At 47.9% G+C, this 27,629-nt stretch overlaps 1 protein-coding gene across 1 annotated transcript in view; it reads right to left on the bottom strand.

The window, feature by feature from the left end:
* The window catches only part of FAM217A (family with sequence similarity 217 member A), a 153,699-nt gene that overhangs the window by 92,921 nt on the left and 33,149 nt on the right, over positions 1 to 27,629 (bottom strand). Inside the window, exon 2 of the mRNA XM_069612316.1 lies at positions 1,112 to 1,200. Coding sequence (XP_069468417.1) covers positions 1,112 to 1,200 — 89 coding nt within the window. The remainder of the gene's footprint in view (positions 1 to 1,111; positions 1,201 to 27,629) is intronic.

Genomic DNA, 27,629 nt, shown 5'->3' with positions numbered 1-27,629 from the left:
TGGTGGCAGGTGATCCTTATGCTAATAATAATGAATATCTACCCTTGTTAATGCTTGCACTACCTGGCACTACAGCTATATACTCAATACTAACAAACAGCTTGTCCTCATGCAACAATAACACAATATAATTCTCTCCACTGCAACAAAAACATAATCTACTTCAGTGATGCTTGCTAGAGAATCTTTGGAGTGGCATAGGCCTAAATGCTACTTATAATGGACAGTATCTTTTGCTGTCCCTCATTTCACCATATGATGCTTTCTAAAGTGTGTCAAAACTAAGTACACTTCACACGTGGACACTAATGTTCAAGCAAATAATACAAATACTGACACTACAATAGCAAATGTACACAGCCTGAACCGCCTTCCACTTTTGGGACGTTGAACCAGCATGCCTACAGTGGTGCAGGTCAAAACTGTCACAACCGTGTACCTCTTTGTCATGTCCAAAGTTGTGTTTCTTATACTGGTTACAATATCTCCTGGAAATAAGTCAAGAGCGACATTCCTCTGAATATTATAACTTAGTTCAATTTTGAAAAGAAAAAAAGTGTTTCTTTTTTCCTCTTGTGACTTTGTAATATGGTGTGGCGAGCAGGTATGTGGGCTAGCCAACGGAAAAACACTGAGCCGCAAGAATTCAATATTTATCCGGCATGGGGCATAGGCCACAACCATATTTCAGCATCTTCATTGCGGGAAGGACATAAAATTGCATGTCTGGGCCTGAATTTCACAACCATGTTGCCAGCACAGAGTAAAACAGAATTACTTTTGCATCATGTAGACAAGGACCCCTCAATAATTTGTTGTGGCGCAATTAAGAGGTTAAGTTGTGAAAGGGGCCTTGCAAGTCAATACGTAAATGCATGTCAATACCTACTACACTATTTAGAAAACTACTGCAGGGTTGTTTTTTACCTATAAAATAGTTCCATTCAATACTTTTTCCTAGAACATTCTGATGCACACATTTGTACATTCCCTGGGTTCCCGTTGCACGAGCTTTGGCCCATCCAATTAATTATTAAAGGGAAATTATGCAAGCTGAGGCAAGACATTTAATTCAAGCACAGTCATTTCTGACGATAACGTACAGTCCTACCTGTTCACGGTGCCGTTCGCATGTTTGGCAGTGTTGTTCCAGGCATAAGGCAGCTGCTTTGGTCGGGAAAGTAAAGTGTTCTTATGGTACTTTGATATAAAATAAAAACATACATGTGTTATTTGAAAGCTTTTAGTAACCATACTAGTTTATTGATTAAATTATAAAGAACATGTAAAGTTTGCAATATAAACACGTGGCCCCATCCCGCCACCAAGAACCCATCTCGTAAACCTGAAGTACAGAGGTTTTTGCCTCAATACCGAGCTATACCACAACCAGATTAAAATGACTATTCTCATACCCAATCTCTAACTGGCCATCAGGGCAATAAGGAAATGTCAGAATGGCTTGCTGGACAGGTCTATAGGGCAAAGCCCAAAACAAGGCTTGCTCGACAGCTCTGTATGGGAGAGCTTTCTGGGTCAAACTGTAACTGTGTGCAGCTATTACCTTAAACCAACGTTAGTGGTCCAATGTGCTTTATAATGCACCATACAACTTTACCCCTCAAGAAATATGCCCCAGGGACTGTTAATTTTGGTGTGAAAAGTCACGGATTGCATTTTGTGAATGTTGGCCACTCTTCCTTTGGTACCAGGGACACTGTTTGTATCCCAGTTAGACCCTACTGACACCCAAGACTGACAGGCCACAATCACCCATACTCTGTTGATCTTTATAGCCACCTCCCTCTACTGCTTAAAATGTTGATTGCTTCCAATAATGCTGCACATCTTGGCACTGGACTTAACACAAGAATACCTTTTCGATGTGATTTTCTGAGGTTATCTATTTGCCAAATTAACAATGCACGGGTGGTCCAAGATTCTGGGTATAAACTGTTAGTGGTGTTGGTGGAAGAGCTATCACATGTTTTCTACAATTGTAAACTTGGTTGGCTTAGGGTCCATTCTATAATCCTTTTACGGCTCTTTGCATTGTTCATTAAGGTGTCTGTTCCCGAACAAGATAAATAGCTGTCTACATACCCCACGTATGGCAATGCGGCTCTATTTAGCCAGCAGAATGTTACAGGCAATGTTTCTTGGTCAAGGCCGGTGAGTCCTTAAAAGGCCTGATCCTGGATCAACTAGGATTAACTTATTTCATCGTCTAAGCAGCATTTACTAGAACCATATAACGAAGAGTTGACAGTTAAACATGCATGCATGCACACACATGCTTAAAGGTCCCCTGGAGCGTCGTTAACCTATCGGGTCCAACATGAAACAGCCAGCCTTAAACAGTTTATGTATGGTGAAATCTAAAAGGTATATTTTTTTCCTATTATTGCAAGTCTACACATACACATGGCATACAGTCCATCTAGTATTTTCCCCACCAGACGCTGTTATTCTGAGGTCATCTCAACATTGAGGCCTTAATTTCCTGAAGGCAAGCTTCTCACTTTCTTCTGCTGAGCAGTCACATAGGTACCTGAGGATTCTAAGACCTATATATCCTGAAGGCATCATGAATCAGACACGGACAACAGTTTAAAGTTTTCTTAACAACATTTTTATTCAACTGAAAAGGCAGGGTGGATGTTACGCTCACCTGGCTCCCAAAGGGGCGTCGGTCAGACACGGACTGCTGCGGCCTCCACCCACGTGATGCGTAGTGCAGCGAAGACTGACTGGATCTGCCCTCCTAATCTTGTCTGCTTGACCGGTAGAAATATTCTCCTACAAGTGGAGAGATGGATTTAGCCACTTGTGGATTCAAGTGATAGCACCCCCACTGTCCTCCCCACTAATCACCTCTGAAGCGCCCTCTCAGCAATCTCACCTTATATTCTTGAAGGATGAGCCCTCCATCCTGCGAAGCACACAGGGGCGCGTTGATGACCAGTTACTTCACTGCCCTGAAGATATTGGAAGAGTTGTAGACGAATCCTGGCTCCAAAAGGTCCTGGTGAAGAGCCGTAAGTATATAGTTCGTAAGAGTTCAAAATGTCTGGAATTCACTCCTGTCATATTCCTCTTTTATCTTGCAGCTTTGACCCAATAAGAAGATTGACAGCTGAAAGCGCTCTGGTAAAAGTCTGTTACCCAACACTGGCCCTCATTACGACCCTGGCGGAAAGCGACTGACCGGAGCGCCACAGCGTAAATAGCGTTTCCGCCATTGCACGAAGGAGCAAAGTGCGGCCCATTCCGACCCATCGGGCACGAGCACCACGGCATGGCGGAAGTGCAAAGTCCGCGATGGCGGAAATGACCCCAAAACGGCCCACACCGCCGCCGTACGGCGCCCCAGGTGCAATACCGCCACCCCTCTTAGCGGTCACCGCAGTGTGCGCCTACCGGAAAGTACGGTGCCCGGAAATATACGGAAACGGAAGTCAAAACATGGGCCCGGAACGGGAAACATCCCGGCGTACACCTATAAATACACTAAAACCACACAACCACTAAAATCACTACCCTGAAACACACCCCAACCCGTCAACCACCCTAGCGAAACCAAGAATAATGGGAAAAGCAGCGAAGAAAGCGTGCGACCGCAAGCGGCAGGTCCACTTCTCCCGTGAGGAACTCACCGTGCTAACAGAGACCCTCCAGGAGAATGCTGCCGTCGTCTTCTCCACGCAAATGACCAGGACGGCACTTGCAAACAAGAAGGCCATATGGGCTCTGGTGGCACAGCGGGTAAGTGCGGTGGGGACCGCACCCCGCACCCCACAGCAATGCCGCAAGCGATGGGACGACCTGCGGATACGCGTCCGCAGCATACTCTCTGCCAACCGCAACATTGCCACAGCCACCGGGGGAGGTCCTGAATCACCCATCAAGTTGACCCCCTGGGAAGAAATCTGTGCCTCCACCATCGGAATGGAGAGCATAGAGGGAGTCGGAGGGATGGAGAAAGGAGTGCAGACATCCGAAGATACAGGTAGGTGGGCCAGAAAAAACAATGCCAAATCCACACAGTCCATCCATGTGAAGTACCATGCGTCCACATAGTGCAACAGAAACACATGTCCAGGAGAACGTCCACACACATCGGCCTGATAGCGCACGTTAAAACCCACAATAAATACTTAAATAATTAAAAACCCCTAATACACGCACTACACTTGCAGCAGGCACACCCTAACTGCAGGCTGCCAAACAACTGCACCCTCACTCCACACACAAATCAAAGCACCTCCAAGGGCCCGGCCCAAATCACCCTCAGGTACCACCCCAATGCATGTGATACAATGCCATTCCAATTCCCACAGACCCACCAATAACCCTCGCCCTCCTCTACTCCACCACAGGGTCCGATCCAAACGACGAGCTACAGGACACCCCTACCAGCACACCTGCAAAGAGGGCCAAGACCAACGGCCAGAGACCCTCCACCTCAGCTGCACGCATCAAGACACGGCAGCAGCACAAATCAGGTGGCAGCACAGAGGAGGGAACATCAACAGGCACCCCAGCAGCCAGCATGCCCACAACACCACCACCACAGGTCCCCCCAATGGATGCCACAGAAGGCACTGCCTCCGGTGGCAGCAGCACCATAGGTGACACCCCATTGATGGCAGCATGCTCCGACACAGAAAACGGGGATGCCGAAGTCAGATCCATCCATGACCTGTCCCAATCCCCCTGTCTGTCCCATCCCGTACAACATGAGGATACCACGCAGGGGCACCCACAAGACGACGACTGGCCATCCCCCACAAGCCCTGTGGCAATGCAACATGAGGACAACAGCCCCTCTGTGACACCCCCGCAAATGGCCTTGACCCAGCAGAGGCAACAGTCCCTCGACCAGTTGATCGAACAACAGCAGCAACTGGCCACGCTCCTCAAGGACCATGCTGATGAATGTGGGGGCACTAAGGCAGACATAGAAACATCAACTGAGACACTTAGGGCACAAATCGAGAGTAGCACCGAGAGCCTGAGAGTCCAAATGGAGAGAAGCACCGAGAGCCTGAGAGTCCAAATGGAGAGAAGCACCGAGAGCCTCAGGGGGGAACTGCATGCGACGGCCAAGGACGTATGTGCCGAACTTGCCGCAGTGCGCCGTGTGCTCACTGAGCTCTCGCAAACCCTTAGGGACATGCATGGACGTGAGCAGGCAGACACATCATCCGTTGCAAGCTCCGTCCAGGGCAGCCCCCAACGTAGATCTGGAAGGAACCTGCGCTCCACAGGCAGGGGTGCCCCTGATACCCGCAGAGGGGGCTTGCAATAGCGACAGCCCACTGACAATGAGCATCTTTGGACACTGGTGTTCGGGGGGGAGGTAGGGGGGTGGAGGGGGTGTGTTGGGCTCACTTGGGTGGCGGGTCGATAGGGTGTTCAACATGACATCACATATGCCATAAAAAGTGCACGATCAACCAATGAGATGTGTGGACATTGATCTTTGTGTACTAGGCCATCATAGGCGTACAGTCCATATTGTGCATGTCCCGGACACATGCAGTGCCACGAGTCCCGTGTCCATGTATCAGCCACCAGGCGTGAGTGCTAGAAGCATACATCAATGAGATGCTGACGAATGTCACGGGCCTCCGGTGCCTCGCAGACTCCATGAGGTGCTGCCACATCCCCACCCTCATCATGACCATCTTCAGGTGCTTGCAGTTCTGCGTCAGGGGGCATGGGCACATTTCTACGTACGCACATGTTGTGGAGCATGACACATGCCATCACCATCTTTGCAACCTTCTCATGGCGGTACAGGAGTGCCCCGCCAGACCTGCTGAGGCAGCGGAAACGGCCCTTCAGTAGGCCGAATGCCTGTTCTATGACTACACGGGTACGTGAGTGGGCATGGTTGTAGTCCTCCTCATGCTGGTCCCGTGGGTTCCGGACTGGTGTGAGGAGCCATCTCTTCAGTGGATATCCAGCATCACCTGTATGTGGACGAGAACCGTATGATGTGGAATGCCATTGATACGTACGCACACCCCCCCCCCCTTCCTGCCAGGTCATTGCCAATTCACATACCCCACATCATCATGCATGTAATGAGACTCACCGAGTAGCCAGGATCTGTTCCCTGCGTGTCGCTCCATGTAGCGTGGTATTGTAGAGTTCCTCAAGACCATAGAATCATGGGTTGATCCAGGGAATCGGGCGCAACAATGTGTAATGATCCTGTTGGAGTCACACACCATTTGTACATTCAGGGAATGGAATTGTTTTCGGTTGCGGTACTGGGCCTCCATGGCATGTGGGACGACCAATTCCACATGGGTGCAGTCGATGGCACCAATGCAACCCGGTATGCCGGCAAGTGCATGGAATCCCACTTTCGTGTTTGTAATTTCCTGCTCCGAGCGTGGTAGGGAGATGTAGTCGTCTGCGTGCTGCAGGAGGGCATCGAGCACTTGCAATAGTGTCCGTGAGAACAGTGGCTGAGAAATGCCATGCAACTGTCCGACTGTGTGCTGGTAGGTGCCTGTGGCCAGGAAGTGGAGTACAGACACCACCTTCAGTAGGGGTGGGATGGCGGTTGGGCTATCTATCATGCTGACAAGGTCAGCCTGTGTCATGTCCACAATGGCGGCTATGGTGTCCCGGTCCAAACGGTAGAGGGTGTGGATCTGCTCATCAGTGAGGTTGAACGGATGTGCTCGGAGGCGTGGGATTGCGGGCTGCCTGCGTGGTGGTAGTGGCTGTGCTGGTGGGCCTTGCTGGCCCTGCCTTGCCCTCCTCCTCCTCCTGCGTCTCCTCCGTGCGGCCGGTTGTAGTTGGTGTTCGTCTTCCTCTTGGAGTTGGAGCACTTGCAGTGCTAACAGGTCCCCCAGGGCCAACATCGCGAGTCCTGCCGGTAGCATTTCGGTGTGGTTGTGGGAGGAGACTGGCTGTGCAATTCATGTGTTTTCAGGCTGTATGGCCTCCACCTGTGGTGATTCATTCCACCTGTGCAAACTGCCCTCCCCTTTGGCCGAGCACGTCACGCGCACAACGCTGCAATTCGGGGAATGGTATCTTGCTATTGCTATCATGTATTTGTACCCGATGGCCGTGTTGGATTGGTTGTTATGTTCATTCGGCTATGGTCCCATTGTTTCCCATTCTATCTGTGCAGTCGCGAACAGACTTGTGAAGGGTCAGTGGAACGTAGTACTCGAGTAACGGTGGGCCCTCATGCATCACTGTACCGAGTTGCAACGACGGGCGGGGCGTCCCATTCGTGGGTGAAGGCAGTTGCCATTTTCACACACAGCCGCACTCGATGGAATAATTAGTGATTTCAAACGGCCACAGATGCCTTTTCGACGTGATGTTGCAAATGAGGAATTCGAAGGGCGGCGCTTTCGGTCTTCAGCTGGCGGCGAGGAGATGCCCACAGGTCTGACTGCAAATATAACGTTCTATTGTTCAATGTCCTTGAGACAGGGCCCATGGCGAGGGAGCAATGATTGATATGAATAGTTTGGGATGCGCATTAGCTACGTGGGCGATGAGGCCGGCCGTTCCCAAATACATGTTACTTCACAACACTGGAATTACGGGCTGGGGCACTGTGGATTTTGCAGGCTGCATAACGCACAGACTCAATGGATGTTTCTAATGTCATGTGAGTAAATATTCAGGCGTTTTGATCCCGGGATGAGGGAATGATGAATGGATGCATGGGCAGGTGATTTGATACAGAGTTTGCCATGTACAGGGCTTCTTGGGATCTATCCGCCTCCCCTACGCTATGTGATGCAGGGCTGCCATAGTGGGACCATCGTCTATCTGGCCTTGTTGAGCCCTCCCTGTCTCGAGGCGCCCTCAGACACTTGTGTCCATGCACGTTGACATTCCCATCTGATGGATTCTGTTTTGACAGACGCATGCACAGGTACACTCGTTTGTGATGGTGTTTGCACCTCGATATAGATAGTTATGAGTCGCAAGTGGTCTTGGGGTGGTGATGATCCTTTTGAGTGGGCTAGCATGCATATGGCTGTGGATTTCGTGTGATCATTGAAGTGAGTTGTTCGAATGTAGTTCTGATGGCCATTCTGTTCTTTTTCTTTTCTTTTGGTTGACAGGTATCTCCTCCCCTTTTGCCACTGCCATCTGTATGCCACTTCTGCAGATGGATTTTACTCCCGACACCTGCTGCTTCGTGTTAATCGGTGGAGCAGCATTACGATCTTATGGGACGATCGCCAATGGCCCACATGCCCTTACGCAGTACTGGTGTCTCGGAGCAACATTTTGGCCTTTCAGCTGGACTAGTGCCTCCCCATTGGGACAGCCCTGCGGTTCTGTGCGCTTCCATGTTGCCTTTTCGTACGTGAATGTGGCTCTGTGTACCATGGGGGTACAGGGCGACACACAAGTAGTGGCTGGTCATTTCTTGCGGATGCAGCCCACAATGGTGATTAGTGTTTTGGAGTTCATGGCCTGATGGCTGTATGGGCTTGGTGTCTTTGATGTGCATAAATTGCTATTCTGATTTGGCCCGTGTAGCGTTTTTCTTTGCAAGTGATGTGGCATATGCCTATTTGGGGGGCGATGTATTGTGAGGAGATCTGCATTGGGTTCCACCTTCGGGGTTTAGTTGCGTGGTACTGTACTGGGCGCGTTTGCCTACTAAGCCCGTGAGGTCAGGGATGGGGGCTGCCTATATGACAGTTTGAATGTTGTCATGCTCAGGGGCGGGGGATTGGGTTTTGTGTAACAGATGCCGGTCAGCCAGGTGGACTGGTGGAATGATGTGATTTTCGGAATATTGCTGGGCACAGGTGCCTGTGTTTGCGTGCGTTTCTTGGTGGGGGACTGTGGTCATGTCCATTGGGATGGCTTCTGTATTCGTGCCATCTGTGACCTGCAGCTCCCATTGGCCCCTCTTGTGTTGCTTTTGTTCGTTGGCATGCATGGGTGCTTTGTACATTTCAATGGTTGCATTGTGACTTCATTGCACCTACCGGGAGTTGTACTTTGTGGGCAGGGAGCGGTGTACAGGCACTCAGTGGGGCCGTTTACGGTTGATTCGCGATGCCGTACTTCTTGCCATGGCGGAATGGTACATTCCGCCATGCCTGATGGCGTTAGGTACATGTCCACTAGGGTCGGAATTGGCGTACCGTTGCACCATGGTGGTGTTTGCGGTTTGGCATGGCGCGCGCGCGCGTGCTTGGTGCAGTTAGCGTTGGCGTTCACTACGGTGTCGCTAATGGCTTCGTACTTTGCGGTGACGGGTCATAGTTGCACCGAGCGCTATTCGATGGCGGTATTGCATTTCCGCCATCGTTTTTCGATTTCCGCCAGGGTCGTAATGAGGGCCACTGTCCGGTAAATAATGCCAAGGGTTCAACTTGCTGCTTTCTCCTTATCTTACAGGTGCGGCATAAGAAGATCTGGCGTGCTGATGAATTATACCTCCGGCGGTAAAATCAGGTAAGCATATGGCGGCTAAAGAGATTGTCTCTGTCTGTTCTCTCTGCTCACCTTGTTGTTTCTTGTCCCACTTAGGTGCCGGGATTCGGCGATGTAAAGATGGAAGAGATGCTGCGTGGAACGGTGAGTATGGCGCGGCGCTGCTGCTGGCAATGCGACGCATTTAAAACAAAGTCTTTCCTCTGGTTTGAAGATGCGATGAATCCTGAATCAGGTAAGACATCAGGTAATAATCTTGTTCTAACCTTTGCTTCTTTCCTCCTATCTAGGTGCTCCAGGTTCGAGGCCGGCATGGCAGAAGGCTGGATGGTGCTGCTGGCACGGTGAACGTTACGCTGCTGGATGCAGAATACCGCGAAGCGTGTGCTGCTCTTTGGGCGTGGTTTAAATAGCCTGCAAAGTAGTCCCAGGTAGGTATTCCTCCCCGACCACACCCGAGTAACAAAATAGTCCCTAAGGTAAAGTAGTCCCTTCCAGGCCTCACATGGGCTTGGATCTTCTTGCAGCATGGTCTGCATCAGGTAAGTGTGCACCTATGAGCCTGGCGCCATAGGCGCCAGGACTGATGTCCCATATGAGCCTGGCGCCATAGGCGCCAGGACTGAACCTAGACAGCCCCTAGCAGGGGTTGCTGGGTTTTCTCAAGGCGATATGATGCCTGCTCGCGGGGCTGATGGACGTGGTCTGGATGCCCGGGGGTATGCATCATGACAGCACTCCCCCTCAAGGCCCCTCCTAAAGTCGTTCCTCCCCTTGGTCCTGGTTTGTCTGGGAAGTCCAGATGGAATCTCTTCGCTAATCGTGGTGCATGAACGTGGTTACTAGGCTCCCATGACCTTTCCTGTGGCCCGTAACCTTTCCAATCGATTAACTAAAAAAGTTTTGATTTAACCACCTTGGAGTCCAGGATGTTTTTCACCTCGAACTCAGGTTCTCCATCTATCAAGATAGGATCTGGTGGTTTGGTTAATCTTGTTCCTGGTTGAACTGGTTTTAAAAGTGAAACATGAAAGACAGGATGGATTCGCATATTGGAGGGTAATTCCAGTTTGACGGCCACCGGGTTGATAATGGCCTTAATGGTGTAAGGTCCCAAATATCTAGGATTAAAAGTCCAAGTTCCTTTCAGAGGTATGTGTTTTGTAGCTAGCCAAACCTGATCTCCAATTTGGTACTGTGGAGTTTCACTTCTATGCAGATCAGCATTTTTCTTGTATTTCTCTTTTGCTTGCTTCAAATGTTCTATCGCTTCCTTGAAGGCTTGTGTAATAGTAGAATGTAAATGACTAACTGCAGGCATTTCTAAGTCCTGAGGCGAATCCAGTTCTGAGGTTCGAGGGTGGTGACCATATATGGTATAAAAGGGGCTTTGTCCGGTTCCTGAATGTACAGAGTTATTGTATGCATATTCGGAAATCCATAAAATATCTTTCCAATTACTTTCGGTCTGGTGAAGCATGCAACAAAGGTACTGTTCAAGGGTCTGGTTGGTCCTCTCCGTCTGACCATCGGTCTGGGGATGGTGACTGGTTGATAACCTTACGTCAATTTGCGCCAATTGGCAACAATTCTTCCAAAAATGTGAAATGAATTGACTACCTCGGTCAGAGACCAATACAGAAGGAAACCCGTGTATTCGAATGATGTTTTCGAGGAACTCCTTGGCCAGAACTGAAGCAGAAGGTAATCCCTTCAAAGGAATAAAGTGGGCCATCTTGGAAAAAAGATCCACGATAACTAGAATGGTGTTAAATCCATTACATGGAGGTAGATCAGTAATAAAGTCTAAAGATAAGGTGTGCCATGGTGTAGGTGGAATATCCAAAGGTTGTAACAGGCCAGCTGGTTTTTTCTTCTGACTCTTGTTTTGGGCGCAAATGCCGCAAGACATCACAAATTACTTTATATCTTTTCGCCAGGTGGGCCACCAGAATTGTCTCTTAATTTTAGCTTCGGTTTTTGCGATACCTGGGTGACCTTCCATTAGGGTATCATGATAATTGGAGATGACAAGTTCCTGTAATTCCTTGTGTGGTAGAAATAGTCGTCCTTGATAGTAGAGTAGGTCATTGATGACTGAGTAATCCGGGCCTTTCTTTACCCAGTCCTGCAGGGCTGCTGGATTGAAGAGTTGTTGGATTTTTAAATGGATTTCTTCTAGTGTCTGTAAAGTAGTTATGCCAAGAATTCTTTGTTCAGAAATTATAGGCACCGGCTCCGGGTTCGCATATGCTTCTTCCATTCATATTCGGGATAAGGCATCTGCCTTGCCATTTTTACAGCCTGGTCGATAAGTGACAACAAAATCGAATTCGGCAAAGAACAATGCCCATCGAAGTTGGCGCGATGATTGAGCTTTGGCTGTTTTCAGATACTGCAAGTTCCGGTTATCAGTGATTACAGTAATGGTATGCCTAGCACCGAGAAGATAGTGTCGCCAAGCCTTAAAGGCGGATTTGATGGCTAATAACTCTTTATCTGTAACCGCATAGTTTAATTCGGGTGCCGAGAACTTTCTGGACCAAAATGCCACTGGGTGAAGTTGACCAGTTTCAGGATCCTTCTGGGACAGGACAGCTCCCATGGCTAAACTGGATGCATCAGTTCCCACTATGTATGGAAGCTCTGGGCGTGGATGCTTTAAGACAGGCGCAGACGTGAATTTTGCTTTCAGCTCTTGGAAGGCCTTTTCAGCCTCTTCGGTCCACAAGAAACGTTTGTTCTTTCGCAAAAGTTCTGTGATGGGATGTACAACATGTGAGAAGTCCAGAATGAATCTGCGGTAGAAATTGGCAAATCTGAGCATGCTTTGTACCACTTTAACTGAACTAGGTGATGGCCACTTGAGAATTGCGTCCACCTTTCGTGAGTCCATTCGGACTCCTTTTGGAGTCAAGATAAATCCAAGGAATTCAACTTCCGTAACATGAAAAACACTTTTTTCCAATTTTGCATATAACTTTTGCTGGCGTAGTTTCTCAAGGACTGCACGTACGTGCTTAACATGGTCTGATTCTGAGGAGGCGTACACAAGGATATCGTCTATGTATACGACAACACAGACATCAATGAGTTCACGAAAGACATTTTTCATAAAATACTGGAAGGCTGCTGGTGCATTGCACAACCCGAAGGGCATCACCTCATACTCGAATAATCCGTACTTGGTGCGAAAGGCCGTCTTCCATTCGTCGCCTTTCTTAACATGTGCCAGATGATATCCCCCTCGGAGATCTAACTTAGTGTAGATACAAGCATCCTTTACTTGGTCTAGTAATTCGGGGATCAGAGGCAATGGGTACTGGTTTTTTACCGTAATCTGATTTAGTGCGCGGTAGTCTATGCACGTTCTAAGGTCACCTTCCTTTTTTGGCACGTAGAACAAAGCTGAGGATACAGGAGACTTGGAAGGGCGAATAAAGCTATTAGTCAGGTATTGGTCCAACTATTGCCGTAGGTGAAGATTTTCAGGTTCCGTGAGGGCGTAGATTCTACTGCATGGGGGTTGTGCACCGGGTAGAAGGTCAATTTGACAATCGTACGATCTGTGAGGTGGTAATGTATTGTCCTGTTCTTTTTGAAAAACATCCTGAAATTCTTGATACTCCTGAGGTAATTGCACGATTGGGTTGATGACTGTGGCCAGGCCTTTGTTCGAGGTTTTCTCCGGGTAACAGGTATGTGCACAATCCGGGAAGGTTATTCTCTTCTCTCGCCATTCAATACAAGGATTATGTGTTTCCAACCACGGCATCCCCAGTATTATTTGAAACTGCGGGGCTTTGATTAAATCAAACACAATAGCCTCTCGATGCCCATCTTGACCCAACAGTGTCATCTCTGTAGTAGAATGAGTTACAGGCCCAGAGGCAATTTCAGTTCCATCGACTGTAGTGATGACATCCGAAGTGGTATTTTTGCAAAGAGGGAGATTCATCCTTGAAGCCAATTCGTGGTCCATATAGTTCCCTATGGCCCCGCTATCAATGTATGCCCTTACTGCGTGCATACGTCAGGGTTGTCTAGGATCAATTAGGACCATTGGTATGATCAGATGCGAGGTCTGAGTGTCCTTCTTTAAGCTCGGCAAGCAGACCTCTACGCTTGTCGGGCATGGTCGTTTTCCGAATCAGGCTCTTTTGGGCTTTTATCAGCAATTCCTACCACCTTCTTGGGTGGTTTTATACGGCAATCCCATAGAGAATGTTCTGAGGTTCCACAGTACAGACACAATTGCATCTGTCTTCTTCTTTCCCTGTCCTTTAGAGTTAAGGGTCCTTTGACCCCCCGATTTGCATAGGTTCTGATGCATCTGTTCCTTTGGGGGCAACGTTGGATTTAACCAATACTCGATTTTCGAACTTAGCTCGATCAGCCTTTCTATTCTGGAGTCGATGATCCAGCTGGACCACTAAGTCTATAAACTCTGCGCAATCCTGAGGTGGGTTCACAACTTGAGCCAAGACGTCTTTAAGTTCTCCCCGAAGTCCACGATGAAACAATGTAATTCGTTTTTCCTCAGGCCATCCGGTTTCCACTATCAATCTATTGAAGGTTGCGATATAGGTTAGCAGATCCTGGTTACCCTGTTGTAGGGACAAAAGTTTGTTAACTAGGGCCTGTCCTTGGGAGTGCCGGGCAAATAGTCTTTCCATGCTTGTTTGAAAGCCCTGAAAATCCCGAAGAATTGGGTCATCCTGAGTAACTAGTGGAATTGACCAATCAGCTGCACTGCCGCTGAGATATGAAAATACAAAGGCTACCTTGGCTTGATCGTTTGGGAAGGCTCCTGGTCTGCATAAAAAGTGCAAGCGGCATTGGTTCATAAACACGGCAAACCTTTTGGGATCTCCGGCAAAGCGTTCGGGTGGAGCAAATGGAATATTTCCTCGTAGGTTTATTTGCACAGGGTTACTCGATAACACAGGAGCTGGGTTCCCCCCGGAACCAGGTAGGGGTGCTTGTCCAGCTTGATTTTGCAGCAGTTGTCTAGCGAGATCATCTGTGCGCTCCTTCAATACAATTAGTTTTCTTCTGAGGGCATTAGTCTCTTGGCGAGCAGAGTGCACTTCCGCCCTAAGTTCCCCCAATAGTTGTGCCAGTTGGTCGGTTTCTGAGGTTTCCATAACGCCCGGGTGGGGATTTGTAGATAGGCTTCGCGTACTGTTACGCTTGCCTGGCTCCCACAGGGGCGTCGGTCGGACCCGGACTGCTGCGGCCTCCACCCACGTGATGCGTAGTTCAGCGATGACTCACTGGATCTGCCCTCCTAATCTTATCTGCTTGACCCGTAGAAATATTCTCCTACAAGTGGAGAGATGGATTTAGCCACTTGTGGATTCAAGTGATAGCACCCCCACTGTCCTCCCCACTAATCACCTCTGAAGCGCCCTCTCAGCAATCTCACCTTTTATTCTTGAAGGATGAGCCCTCCATCCTGCGAAGCACACAGGGACGCGTTGATGACCAGTTACTTCACTGGCCTGAAGATATTGGAAGAGTTGTAGACGAATCCTGGCTCCAAAAGGTCCTGGTGAAGAGCCGTAAGTATATAGTTCGTAAGAGTTCAAAATGTCTGGAATTCACTCCTGTCCAATTCCTCTATTATCTTGCAGCTTTGACCCAATAAGAAGATTGACAGCTGAAAGCGCTCTGGTAAAAGTCTGTGTTACCCAACACTGTCCGGTAAATAATGCCAAGGGTTCAACTTGCTGCTTTCTCCTTATCTTACAGGTGCGGCATAAGAAGATGTGGCGTGCTGATGAATTATACCTCCGGCGGTAAAATCAGGTAAGCATATGGCGGCTAAAGAGATTGTCTCTGTCTGTTCTCTCTGCTCACCTTGTTGTTTCTTGTCCCCCTTAGGTGCCGGGATTCGGCGATGTAAAGATGGAGACAGCGCCGGATCGAAGAGATGCTGCGTGGAACGGTGAGTATGGCGCGGCGCTGCTGCTGGCAATGCGACGCATTTAAAACAAAGTCTTTCCTCTGGTTTGAAGATGCGATGAATCCTGAATCAGGTAAGACATCAGGTAATACTCTTGTTCTAACCTTTGCTTCTTTCCTTCTATCTAGGTGCTCCAGGTTCGAGGCCGGCATGGCAGAAGGCTGGATGGTGCTGCTGGCACGGTGAACGTTACGCTGCTGGATGCAGAATACCGCGAAGCGTGTGCTGCTCTTCGGGCGTGGTTTAAATAGCCTGCAAAGTCGTCCCAGGTAGGTATTCCTCCCCGACCACACCCGAGTACCAAAATAGTCCCTAAGGTAAAGTAGTCCCTTCCAGGCCTCACATGGGCTTGGATCTTCTTGCAGCATGGTCTGCATCAGGTAAGTGTGCACCTATGAGCCTGGCGCCATAGGCGCCAGGACTGATGTCCCATATGAGCCTGGCGCCATAGGCGCCAGGACTGAACCTAGAAAGCGCCTAGCAGGGGTTGCTGGGTTTTCTCAAGGCGATATGATGCCTGCTCCCGGGGCTGATGGACGTGGTCTGGATTCCCGGGGGTATGCATCATGACAGCACTCCCCCTCAAGGCCCCTCCTAAAGTCGTTCCTCCCCTTGGTCCTGGTTTGTCTGGGAAGTCCAGATGGAATCTCTTCGCTAATCGTGGTGCATGAACGTGGTCACTAGGCTCCCATGACCTTTCCTGTGGCCCGTAACCTTTCCAATCGATTAAGTAAAAAAGTTTTGATTTAACCACCTTGGAGTCCAGGATGTTTTTCACCTCGAATTCAGGTTCTCCATCTATCAAGATAGGATCTGGTGGTTTGGTTAATCTTGTTCCTGGTTGAACTGGTTTTAAAAGTGAAACATGAAAGACAGGATGGATTCGCATATTGGAGGGTAATTCCAGTTTGACGGCCACCGGGTTGTTAATGGCCTTAATGGTGTAAGGTCCCAAATATCTAGGATTAAAAGTCCAAGTTCCTTTCAGAGGTATGTGTTTTGTAGCTAGCCAAACCTGATCTCCAATTTGGTACTGTGGAGTTTCACTTCTATGTAGATCAGCATTTTTCTTGTATTTCTCTTTTGCTTGCTTCAAATGTTCTGTCGCTTCCTTGAAGGCTTGTGTAATAGTAGAATGTAAATGACTAACTGCAGGCATTTCTAAGTGCTGAGGCGAATCGAGTTCTGAGGTTCGAGGGTGGTGACCATATATGGTATAAAAGGGGCTTTGTCCGGTTCCTGAATGTACAGAGTTATTGTATGCATATTCGGAAATCCATAAAATATCTTTCCAATTACTTTCGGTCTGGTGAAGCATGCAACAAAGGTACTGTTCAAGGGTCTGGTTGGTCCTCTCCGTCTGACCATCGGTCTGGGGATGGTGACTGGTTGATAACCTTACGTCAATTTGCGCCAATTGGCAACAATTCTTCCAAAAATGTGAAATGAATTGACTACCTCGGTCAGAGACCAATACAGAAGGAAACCTGTGTATTCGAATGATGTTTTCGAGGAACTTCTTGGCCAGAACTGAAGCAGAATGTAATCCCTTCAAAGCAATAAAGTGGGCCATCTTGGAAAAAAGATCCACGATAACTAGAATGGTGTTAAATCCATTACATGGAGGTAGATCAGTAATAAAGTCTAAAGATAAGGTGTGCCATGGTGCAGGTGGAATATCCAAAGGTTGTAACAGGCCAGCTGGTTTTTTCTTCTGACTCTTGTTTTGGGCGCAAATGCCGCAAGACATCACAAATTACTTTATATCTTTTCGCCAGGTGGGCCACCAGAATTGTCTCTTAATTTTAGCTTCGGTTTTTGCGATACCTGGGTCACCTTCCATTAGGGTATCATGATAATTGGAGATGACAAGTTCCTGTAATTCCTTGTGTGGTAGAAATAGTCGTCCTTGATAGTAGGGTAGGTCATTGATGACTGAGTAATCCGGGCCTTTCTTTACCCAGTCCTGCAGGGCTGCTGGATTGAAGAGTTGTTGGATTTTTAAATGGATTTCTTCTAGTGTCTGTAAAGTAGTTATGCCAAGAATTCTTTGTTCAGAAATTATAGGCACCGGCTCCGGGTTTGCATATGCTTCTTCCATTCATATTCGGGATAAGGCATCTGCCTTGCCATTTTTACAGCCTGGTCGATAAGTGACAACAAAATCGAATTCGGCAAAGAACAATGCCCATCGAAGTTGGCGCGATGATTGGGCTTTGGCTGTTTTCAGATACTGCAAGTTCCGGTTATCGGTGATTACAGTAATGGTATGCCTGGCACCGAGAAGATAGTGTTGCCAAGCCTTAAAGGCGGATTTGATGGCTAATAACTCTTTATCTGTAACCGCATAGTTTAATTCGGGTGCCGAGAACTTTCTGGACCAAAATGCCACTGGGTGAAGTTGACCAGTTTCAGGATCCTTCTGGGACAGGACAGCTCCCATGGCTAAACTGGATGCATCAGTTTCCACTATGTATGGAAGCTCTGGGCGTGGATGCTTTAAGACAGACGCAGACGTGAATTTCGCTTTCAGCTCTTGGAAGGCCTTTTCAGCCTCTTCGGTCCACAAGAAACATTTGTTCTTTCGCAAAAGTGCTGTGATGGGATGTACAACATGTGAGAAGTCCGGAATGAATCTGCGGTAGAAATTGGCAAATCTGAGCATGCTTTGTATTCCTTTAACTGAACTAGGTGATGGCCACTTGAGAATTGCGTCCACTTTTCGTGAGTCCATTCGGACTCCTTTTGGAGTGAAGATAAATCCAAGGAATTCAACTTCCGTAACATGAAAAACACATTTTTCCAATTTTGCATATAACTTGTGCTGGCGTAGTTTCTCAAGGACTGCACGTACGTGCTTAACATGGTCTGATTCTGAGGAGGCGTACACAAGGATATTGTCTATGTATACGACAACACAGACATCAATGAGTTCACGAAAGACATTGTTCATAAAATACTGGAAGGCTGCTGGTGCATTGCACAACCCGAAGGGCATCACCTGATACTCGAATAATCCGTACTTGGTGCGAAAGGCCGTCTTCCATTCGTCGCCTTTCTTTACACGTGCCAGATGATATCCCCCTCGGAGATCTAACTTAGTGTAGATACAAGCATCCTTTACTTGGTCTAGTAATTCGGGGATCAGAGGCAATGGGTACTGGTTTTTTACCGTAATCTGATTTAGTGCGCGGTAGTCTATGCACGTTCTAAGGTCACCTTCCTTTTTTGGCACGTAGAACAAAGCTGAGGATACAGGAGACTTGGAAGGGCGAATAAACCTATTAGCCAGGTATTGGTCCAAGTATTGCCATAGGTGAAGATTTTCAGGTTCCGTGAGGGCGTAGATTCTACTGCATGGGGGTTGTGCACCAGGTAGAAGGTCAATTTGACAATCGTACAATCTGTGAGGTGGTAATGTATTGGCCTGTTCTTTTTGAAAAACATCCTGAAATTCTTGATACTCCTGAGGTAATTGCACGATTGGGTTGATGACTGTGGCCAGGCCTTTGTTCGAGGTTTTCTCCGGGTAACAGGTGTGTGTACAATCCGGGAAGGTTATTCTCTTCTCTCGCCATTGAATACAAGGATTATGTGTTTCCAACCACGGCATCCCCAGTATTATTTGAAACTGAGGGGCTTTGATTAAATCAAACACAATAGTCTCTCGATGCCCATCTTGACCCAACAGTGTCATCTCTGTAGTGGAATGAGTTACAGGCCCAGAGGCAATTTCAGTTCCATCGACTGTAGTGATGACATCCGAAGTGGTCTTTTTGCAAAGAGGGAGATTCATCCTTGAAGCCAATTCGTGGTCCATATAGTTCCCTATGGCCCGCTATCAATGTATGCCCTTACTGCGTGCATACGTCAGGGTTGTCTAGGATCAATTAGGACCATTGGTATGATCAGATGCGAGGTCTGAGTGTCCTTCTTTAAGCTCGGCAAGCAGACCTCTACGCTTGTCGGGCATGGTCGTTTTCCGAATCGGGCTCTTTTGGGCTTTTATCAGCAACTCCTACCACCTTCTTGGGTGGTTTTATACGGCAATCCCATAGAGAATGTTCTGAGGTTCCACAGTACAGACACAATTGCATCTGTCTTCTTCTTTCCCTGTCCTTTAGAGTTAAGGGTCCTTTGACCCCCCGATTTGCATAGGTTCTGATGCATCTGTTCCTTTGGGGGCAACGTTGGATTTAACCAATACCCGATTTTCGAACTTAGCTCGATCAGCCTTTCTATTCTGGAGTCGATGATCCAGCTGGACCACTAAGTCTATAAACTCTGCGCAATCCTGAGGTGGGTTCACAACTTGAGCCAAGACGTCTTTAAGTTCTCCCCGAAGTCCACGATGAAACAATGTAATTCGTTTTTCCTCAGGCCATCCGGTTTCCACTATCAATCTATTGAAGGTTGCGATATAGGTTAGCAGATCCTGGTTACCCTGTTGTAGGGACAAAAGTTCGTTAACTAGGGCCTGTCCTTGGGAGTGCCGGGCAAATAGTCTTTCCATGCTCGTTTGAAAGCCCTGAAAATCCCGAAGAATTGGGTCATCCTGAGTAACTAGTGGAATTGACCAATCAGCTGCACTGCCGCTGAGATATGAAAATACAAAGGCTACCTTGGCTTGATCGTTTGGGAAGACACCTGGTCTGCATAAAAAGTGCAAGCAGCATTGGTTCATAAACACGGCAAACCTTTTGGGATCCCCGGCAAAGCGTTCGGGTGGAGCTAATGGAATATTTCCTGGCAGGTTTATTTGCACAGGGTTACTCGATAACACAGGAGCTGGGTTCCCCCCGGAACCAGGTAGGGGTGCTTGTCCAGCTTGATTTTGCAGCAGTTGTCTAGCGAGATCATCTGTGCGCTCCTTCAATACAATTAGTTCTCTTCTGAGGGCATTAGTCTCTTGGCGAGCAGAGTGCACTTCCACCCTAAGTTCCCCCAATAGTTGTGCCAGTTGGTCGGTTTCTGAGGTTTCCATAATGCCCGGGTGGGGATTTGTAGATAGGCTTTGCGTTCTGTTATGCTCGCCTGGCTCCCACAGGGGCATCGGTCGGACCCGGACTGCTGCGGCCTCCACCCACGTGATGCGTAGTTCAGCGATGACTGACTGGATCTGCCCTCCTAATCTTATCTGCTTGACCCATAGAAATATTCTCCTACAAGTGGAGAGATGGATTTAGCCACTTGTGGATTCAAGTGATAGCACCCCCACTGTCCTCCCCACTAATCACCTCTGAAGCACCCTCTCAGCAATCTCACCTTTTATTCTTGAAGGATGAGCCCTCCATCCTGCGAAGCACACAGGGACGCGTTGATGACCAGTTACTTCACTGGCCTGAAGATATTGGAAGAGTTGTAGACGAATCCTGACTCCAAAATGTCCTGGCGAAGAGCCGTAAGTATATAGTTCGTAAGAGTTCAAAATGTCTGGAATTCACTCCTGTCCAATTCCTCTTTTATCTTGCAGCTTTGACCCAATAAGAAGATTGACAGCTGAAAGCGCTCCGGTAAAAGTCTGTCTTACCCAATACTGTCCGGTAAATAATGCCAAGGGTTAAACTTGCTGCTTTCTCCTTATCTTACAGGTGCGGCATAAGAAGATGTGGCGTGCTGCTGAATTATGCCTCCGGCGGTAAAATCAGGTAAGCATATGGCGGCTAAAGAGATTGTCTCTGTCTGTTCTCTCTGCTCACCTTGTTGTTTCTTGTCCCCCTTAGGTGCCGGGATTCGGCGATGTAAAGATGGAGACAGCGCCGGATCGAAGAGATGCTGCGTGGAACGGTGTGTATGGCGCGGCGCTGCTGCTGGCAATGCAACGCATTTAAAACAAATTCTTTCCTCTGGTTTGATGATGCGATGAATCCGGAATCAGGTAAGAAATCAGGTAATACTCTTGTTCTAACCTTTGCTTCTTTCCTTCTTTCTAGGTGCTCCAGGTTCGAGGCGGGCATGGCAGAAGGCTGGATGCTGCTGCTAACACGGTGAACGTTACGCTGCTGGATGCAGAATAACGTGAAGCATGTGCTGCTCTTCGGGCGTGGTTTAAATAGCCTCCAAAGTAGTCCCAGGTAGGTATTCCTCCCCGACCACACCCGAGTAACAAAATAGTCCCTAAGGTAAAGTAGTCCCTTCCAGGCCTCACATGGGTTTGGATCTTCTTGCAGCATGGTCTGCATCAGGTAAGTGTGCACCTATGAGCCTGGCGCCATAGACGCCAGAACTGATGTCCCATATGAGCCTGGTGCCATAGGCGCCAGGACTGAACCCAGACAGCCCCTAGCAGGGGTTGCTGGGTTTTCTCAAGGCGACATGCTGCCTGCTCCCGGGGCTGATGGACGTGGTCTGGATGCCCGGGGGTATGCATCATGACAGTGGATGAATACCTAACTTGCCCTACGCTAAGGGGGGATTTCCCTACCTAAAGAAAACTAAGGATAGTCTATGCCAGGCAGTCCAAAGTAAAATATTTGTCTGTGTCCAAAACCTATACTTGCCCTCACAACTAACTGCATACAATGTGTAGAGACGTCAGCATCAAAAGAAATAGTGTTTCAAAGTAAAGTTCAGAGCTTCTTCTAGCTCTTGGGCTTGGAATCCGCTCCCCTTCCCCAAGTTCAAGATAGTTCATCAAATACCAGGGTTCCCTTCGCCAAGTTCAAATCTTCCAGCTTTGAAGTGAAGAGTTCAATTCTTTCAGTTGTCTTACAGATATCAAACAGAAAGAGTTCAATTCTTTCAGCTTTCAAAGTAACACTCGTTTTAGGTATCACGATAAAGTCTCTGCATAAAACAGTTTCCTTATAGGTGTTCAGTGGCTTCATCTTATAGGGTCACCCGGTCTAGGCGCGATTGTCGGACCACACGGTCTACCTGCTACAGGACACGCAACTGGTACCCTTCCTTGGTTGCTTTCCCTTTGGTACCAGTATACTGCTTCTCCTCAGCAGTAAGGATTGCATCAGTTACATATGCCGCACTCTCCGGACACGGTATTGTGGCCTGGTTAGCCACCTTGCACTTGTTGCACCTCCTTACACTTTTCTGGCTCCTGACAATTCTTGTTTATACAGTTCTTTGCATCTGCATTCCCTCTTTGTGCTCTTTTGGCTTTGCTGGCACTGGTTTCAGGTAATGCAGTTCACCAATTCCATATGATTAAAAACGTTCCTTTAATAAAGTTCACAATTCTGTCTTTCATTCCTTTCAATATGCCCACGAATTTCCGACTTGTTTTTAATTAGTTTGGAATTCAAAATGTGCTTTCAATTCGTTTGACATTCAAAATGTGCTTTAAACTTGCTTTCAACTAATTCAATATTCAAAATGTCCATAAATTCAGCATCACTGCCTGCCAGCCTGGTGTTCCCCTGCCCTCTCTCTGGTTTCACTCACTGGTCGGTCTTACGGCTCCTCATGAGTCCTTCTGCCGCCACATGTTCCTGGTTCTCCCGGGGGTCTCCTTGTGGCTCGGCACACCCAGCAACGCTACCACGGCAAAGCAGGGTACTCATATGTGTTTGTTTTTATGAAATGAGGATGTATGTGCCTTGTTGTCCTACTCTTAGTCCCAGTATCAAACTGCTGCAATTTGGGGGATATTTTAGGGGAGTCACAGTTCAAGGGCTGACAAAAGTCTATGAAGGCTTGTGGGATGGAGGGTTTGTGGTGAAAGGGAAATGGGGGATACCATGCTTCACCCAAGGATGTCCTCTCCCCACTTCCCAAGTCTCGTCCTCCCAGGTGATCCTCCCTTGCATATCCACCCCTAGGGTAGGGATCCAAAAGCGATGGCCTTTCCCTGGCCACCTGAGAAGAGGATCCAAGGGGAGAAGAAGTGAGGACGCCCTCAGGTTCCTCACAATATCAAGAAAACACAAACCAGAGGTAGGACTCTTAGGGAACTTCTGATTTGAAGGGATTCTTAAGATAAGTTTCAATAAACTTATCTCCGTACTAGTGAAACAGCAAACTTTACATTTACTATATGTAACTTCAACATGGACACCCGACCGACAAAAAATTCAAATGCCTACACTTTGTCACATGATTACTGGGGGGTGGGAGGGTATATATTTAGGGGCCTGTACATTGACTCATGTAACTTTGTCATCGTTTCCGTGAGCAACCCCGTTCTCTGTCCCCCACTGAGGTCACCAGTGGATTATCTCTTGATGGGTTCATAATCTGCAAGCAAAGAACATCAATCCAGGCGCTTTTCCCACGTAGGCCCCCTAATGATTTTACGTAACCTGCAGGGCCAACCTCGTAGCTTTTTAACAGTTACTTTCAGTTTGACTCGCACAGTATGCTTGGCAAATATTTGTTGACTATGCTTTCAAACCCCATTTTTTATTTTCATTTATTTATTTCTGAAAAATACCAGTTATTTGGAATGGCTTTTTTTCTTTCTTGTGATGACTTTTCTATGGAGTGTGCCCAACAATTTTCTTTTGCTACTAGGTTCGGACTTTCCTTAGTGTCAGACCAATTTTTCGCTGCAAACTAAAATGTGCTCGCTCTGGCATCTGCGGATACTTGAAATATGTGCACTGTATATAATGACGGATTGATCATTTGCAAATCGTTTATTGTTCGAGTACCTCATTACCAGATTACCATTTTTTGTTTACTGAAAATTCTGACAAGCAGCAAAGGTGGCTTTTGATGTAATTCCATGTGAGGATTCCGACTGTCCTGGGGGAATCCCAGGAGCAAACCATTCTATATGTTTTCATGGGTGTCTTTCAAGTGTATACCATATCTTGTGGAGGACTCGCTATTTATATGCCAGAAACCCAAGTGGAGAATCCCCTGCACAAATGATGCCCCCATTTTACCTTTCTTTCATTCCCCACTATTAAAAATCCATGCATTTGGTATGGGGCAGGGGTCTGCAACTATTGGCTCTCAAGATAGCTTGGACTACATTTCCCAATCAGCCCTAGCCAGCATATCTAAACACTCAGCCCACCCCCACTCCCTCTGGAAAGCAAAAAAGGAAACCATTATCTTTCATGTTTTATTTTTCCAACTAAAAAAAACACATTATTTTATGGCAATGTTTGTAATAATTACAATCCAATATTCCCAAACCAAAAGCCATGATAATATTTAGGTGACACTATGAGCAGGGGGGAGGTTTTCTTTCACTTATAAATGGGAGGGAATGTTTTTGGGCATGTACTTGGGCAGAACCTACAACCTAGGCCCCTACACTTCCTACGAGCCCTTACCTGGAAGGAGTATATGAAAATGATTGTACTGTGTACCCCAGCCCTCCAGCCAGGACATCACCTAAACAGCAAGGAGCCTATGCTTTTCCTCAATTTAAGGCGTCTCATTTCTATGCCTGTCCTCTGCATTCCTTTTCACCAAAATAAATAGAATATTGTTTTGCAGACAGGAGTTACTATCAGGTTCAATTTGGGGGATATCAGCGATACTGTGACCCCTTGGCAGGATGCTTGAAGTGAGATACCACTACCACTACCAAGGCCCCTGTCTGGCCTTTCTCTCCATTTATCCATGCTGGCTGCAGATGCAGGCAGCATCTACAAGAATCTTCAGACCAAAAGGCAGAATCATGGTGCCACGAGATCCCAACATCTTGGGTAAGCCCAGTTGGGCTTAATGTTTTTACTCTGATATGCTCTGAAAATGTTTGAATGTCTTTGATGACACGCTATGTCCATCTTCTAAATTGCTGACTGCAATAAGACTTGTGGGCCCTGCCCTCTGCATCATCCGTGCCGCTTGCAAGTAGCCTCTCAGCCCAGCTGGGCTATTTAAATCCAGAGGGGCCTGCCATCCCCAACAACATGACTGCCGCTAATTTTTGGCACAGGAGGGACTTGTTACCCGGCCCAAATCAAGCAGTGATTGGCCTTCACCTTCATCTAAAAGGATAATCCGGGGAGCCAGCAGGCTGAGCCCGCCTCCAAAAAAGGCCCACTACCAAGGCCCCAGTCTGGCCTGTCCGGCTGTCCTTCAGTGCCGCCAAAAAGCTGTCTGGCCCATATGCCTTGTTTGCCTGTCTTTGCATCATCAGTCCTGGGGCCTGCCACCTAGATCATCTGCGCATCATTGGTAACCGCTCATCACAGTTCTTTCTTCTGCCACCAGGCCCAGCACTCTCTTTCCTCTGAGCTCTTCCCGGAGCCTGTGTTGCTTTGATGCTGCTGCAGTCTCTGGCCCCAAGTCTGTCCTATCTCCTGCTTCTCTCCCCCACTTGTATGATTGTCTCCACATACGTACACTGTCTGCACTGAACCCTCTTCGACTCACCAAGTTATCGTCGTTTCCCTCTGGTACATTCTACACCTACCTGACTTCTTACTTACCGTCATTTATTTGGTGCATGGACCCCCATTCGTTGCCTACATGGACACCGCATGGGGTGTTCTCACTTTGCTGCCTCTGCCCAGTTTCTCTAAATGCCTGCATTTCCATGTATGCTTGAACTTAATTTTAGGCTCTCTTTATAATCTTTTGCCCCACTAAACTGCTCGCTTTTTACTACTGTTCTGAATCTCAATTCTAGACGTTTTTCTAAAATCTGTTGCCCCATTGAATTGCTTGCATTTTTGTGGCTGTTCTTAAAGTCAAAATCTAGGCATTTTTCTAATGCTGTCCCACTGAATTGCCTGCATGTCGTGCTGATTAAAACAAAAACATAGGCCCTCTAATACCGGTTGCCCGTGCTGTAGGGCTGAAATTCTATCTTAGGTGTATGTAGATGTGTTGCCCTGCTCTGGCATTCCTCATGAATGTTTGAACTTTCAAATCTGGTACTTTTTAACGCTGTTGCCCTCATCTAAATCTTGCTTAACGTACATGCTTCAACTGTTCCTGCATGGCTACTAGGCTGCTTGGTGAGTTCTGTTGTGCACTGTTCAGTGTTCTCTCTCTGTCTCTCATCTGGGCATCTTAATCCCCCGCCCCCCTCCCTATGGTGCTCTCCATCTCCCCTATCTATCCCAACTGCTTCTCTATAACCTATCCTCCCTCTCTCTCGAAGATCTGGAACGAAAAGGTTTAAGAAGGCTCTCCTGGTCTCTAATCATGGTCTGCCCATTGCCGACACCTATGTCAATGCTTCTTCTAGGCAGACTATCACCGACATTCTCTTTGTCGTTCCCTCTCCTGACCTATGGACTCCCCATATGGTTTCCGTCCTCTCCCCTTTCTCACCCATTAATGGTGGAACCAGATGGGAAGTCCTCTTGGCACCCTTCTCATCATCCAGGAGCATCATCAATGTCTATCAGAATGGGACTATCATGGACCAGGGCTCTCAGCTAAACCTCCTCTTTCTTGACAGGCGTCTTCCGTCTCTCTTCAACTTCCCCCTGTCTCCTGTCACTCTTCCATCTCCCACCCACCTCCCACCACCCCTCCAGTGGTGGTACCCCACCCCTGTACCCACCCTCAGAAAACCTTTAAAGGGGGCAACCAGCTTCATCCTCAATTCTCAGACTGCTGCCAAACACTCTTCTGACATCTGCCACCTCCTTGTAGACTTTGACCTTGATGTCCTCACGCTCACCGAGACGTGGTGCAATGCCAGCTCTGTCACTGCTTTTGACAAACTTCCTGAAGGCTACAAGATTCTCTCCTAGCCCAGGCCTAATCGTATTGGAGGCGGCATGGCCCTTATCTTCCCTGAATGGATCCCTGCTTCTATCATACCCATTCAATCCAACTCCTCCTTTGAATGTCTTGTCTGCAAGCTTTGCATCTCCCCTATTCTATCGATCACTCTCGCTACCATCTACAGAACCCCGGGGCCGGGACCACTTTTCCTATCAGAGTGGGCAGACCTCACCTCTTCACTCCTGGCCTCTACCTCAAAGCTTCTCCTCCTCTGAGACTTTAATACTTGCCTTGACTCTTTTCCTGTCACCAGTCTTCCTTCCGGTCCGACCCAATTAGCCAGGCACATTCTGGATGCGCTCATCTCTGCTGACATCTCTCTATCTAACCCTCTCAGTACACCTGTCTCTTGGTCTGATCATTCTCTCCTCTCACCTGGAGCTCCTGGGCTCCCCAGCTAAGCCTCTGCCTGCACTGTCAGCCTCCTGATCCATCATCCGATTGCTGAAGCGAGTGTCAGTAGCTCCCTTTGCCACCTCTTTTATCCCTCCCCCTATTCCTACTCTTGACTCTCATTCTGACCCAGCCCTTGCTAACCTCCACATTTCCAACACCC

The sequence above is a fragment of the Ambystoma mexicanum genome, chromosome 5p, assembly GCF_040938575.1.
Source record: "Ambystoma mexicanum isolate Mex_15411 chromosome 5p, UKY_AmexF1_1, whole genome shotgun sequence".
In the NCBI taxonomy this organism is placed as follows: domain Eukaryota; kingdom Metazoa; phylum Chordata; class Amphibia; order Caudata; family Ambystomatidae; genus Ambystoma; species Ambystoma mexicanum.
This window is presented reverse-complemented; position numbering and strand designations above follow the sequence as displayed.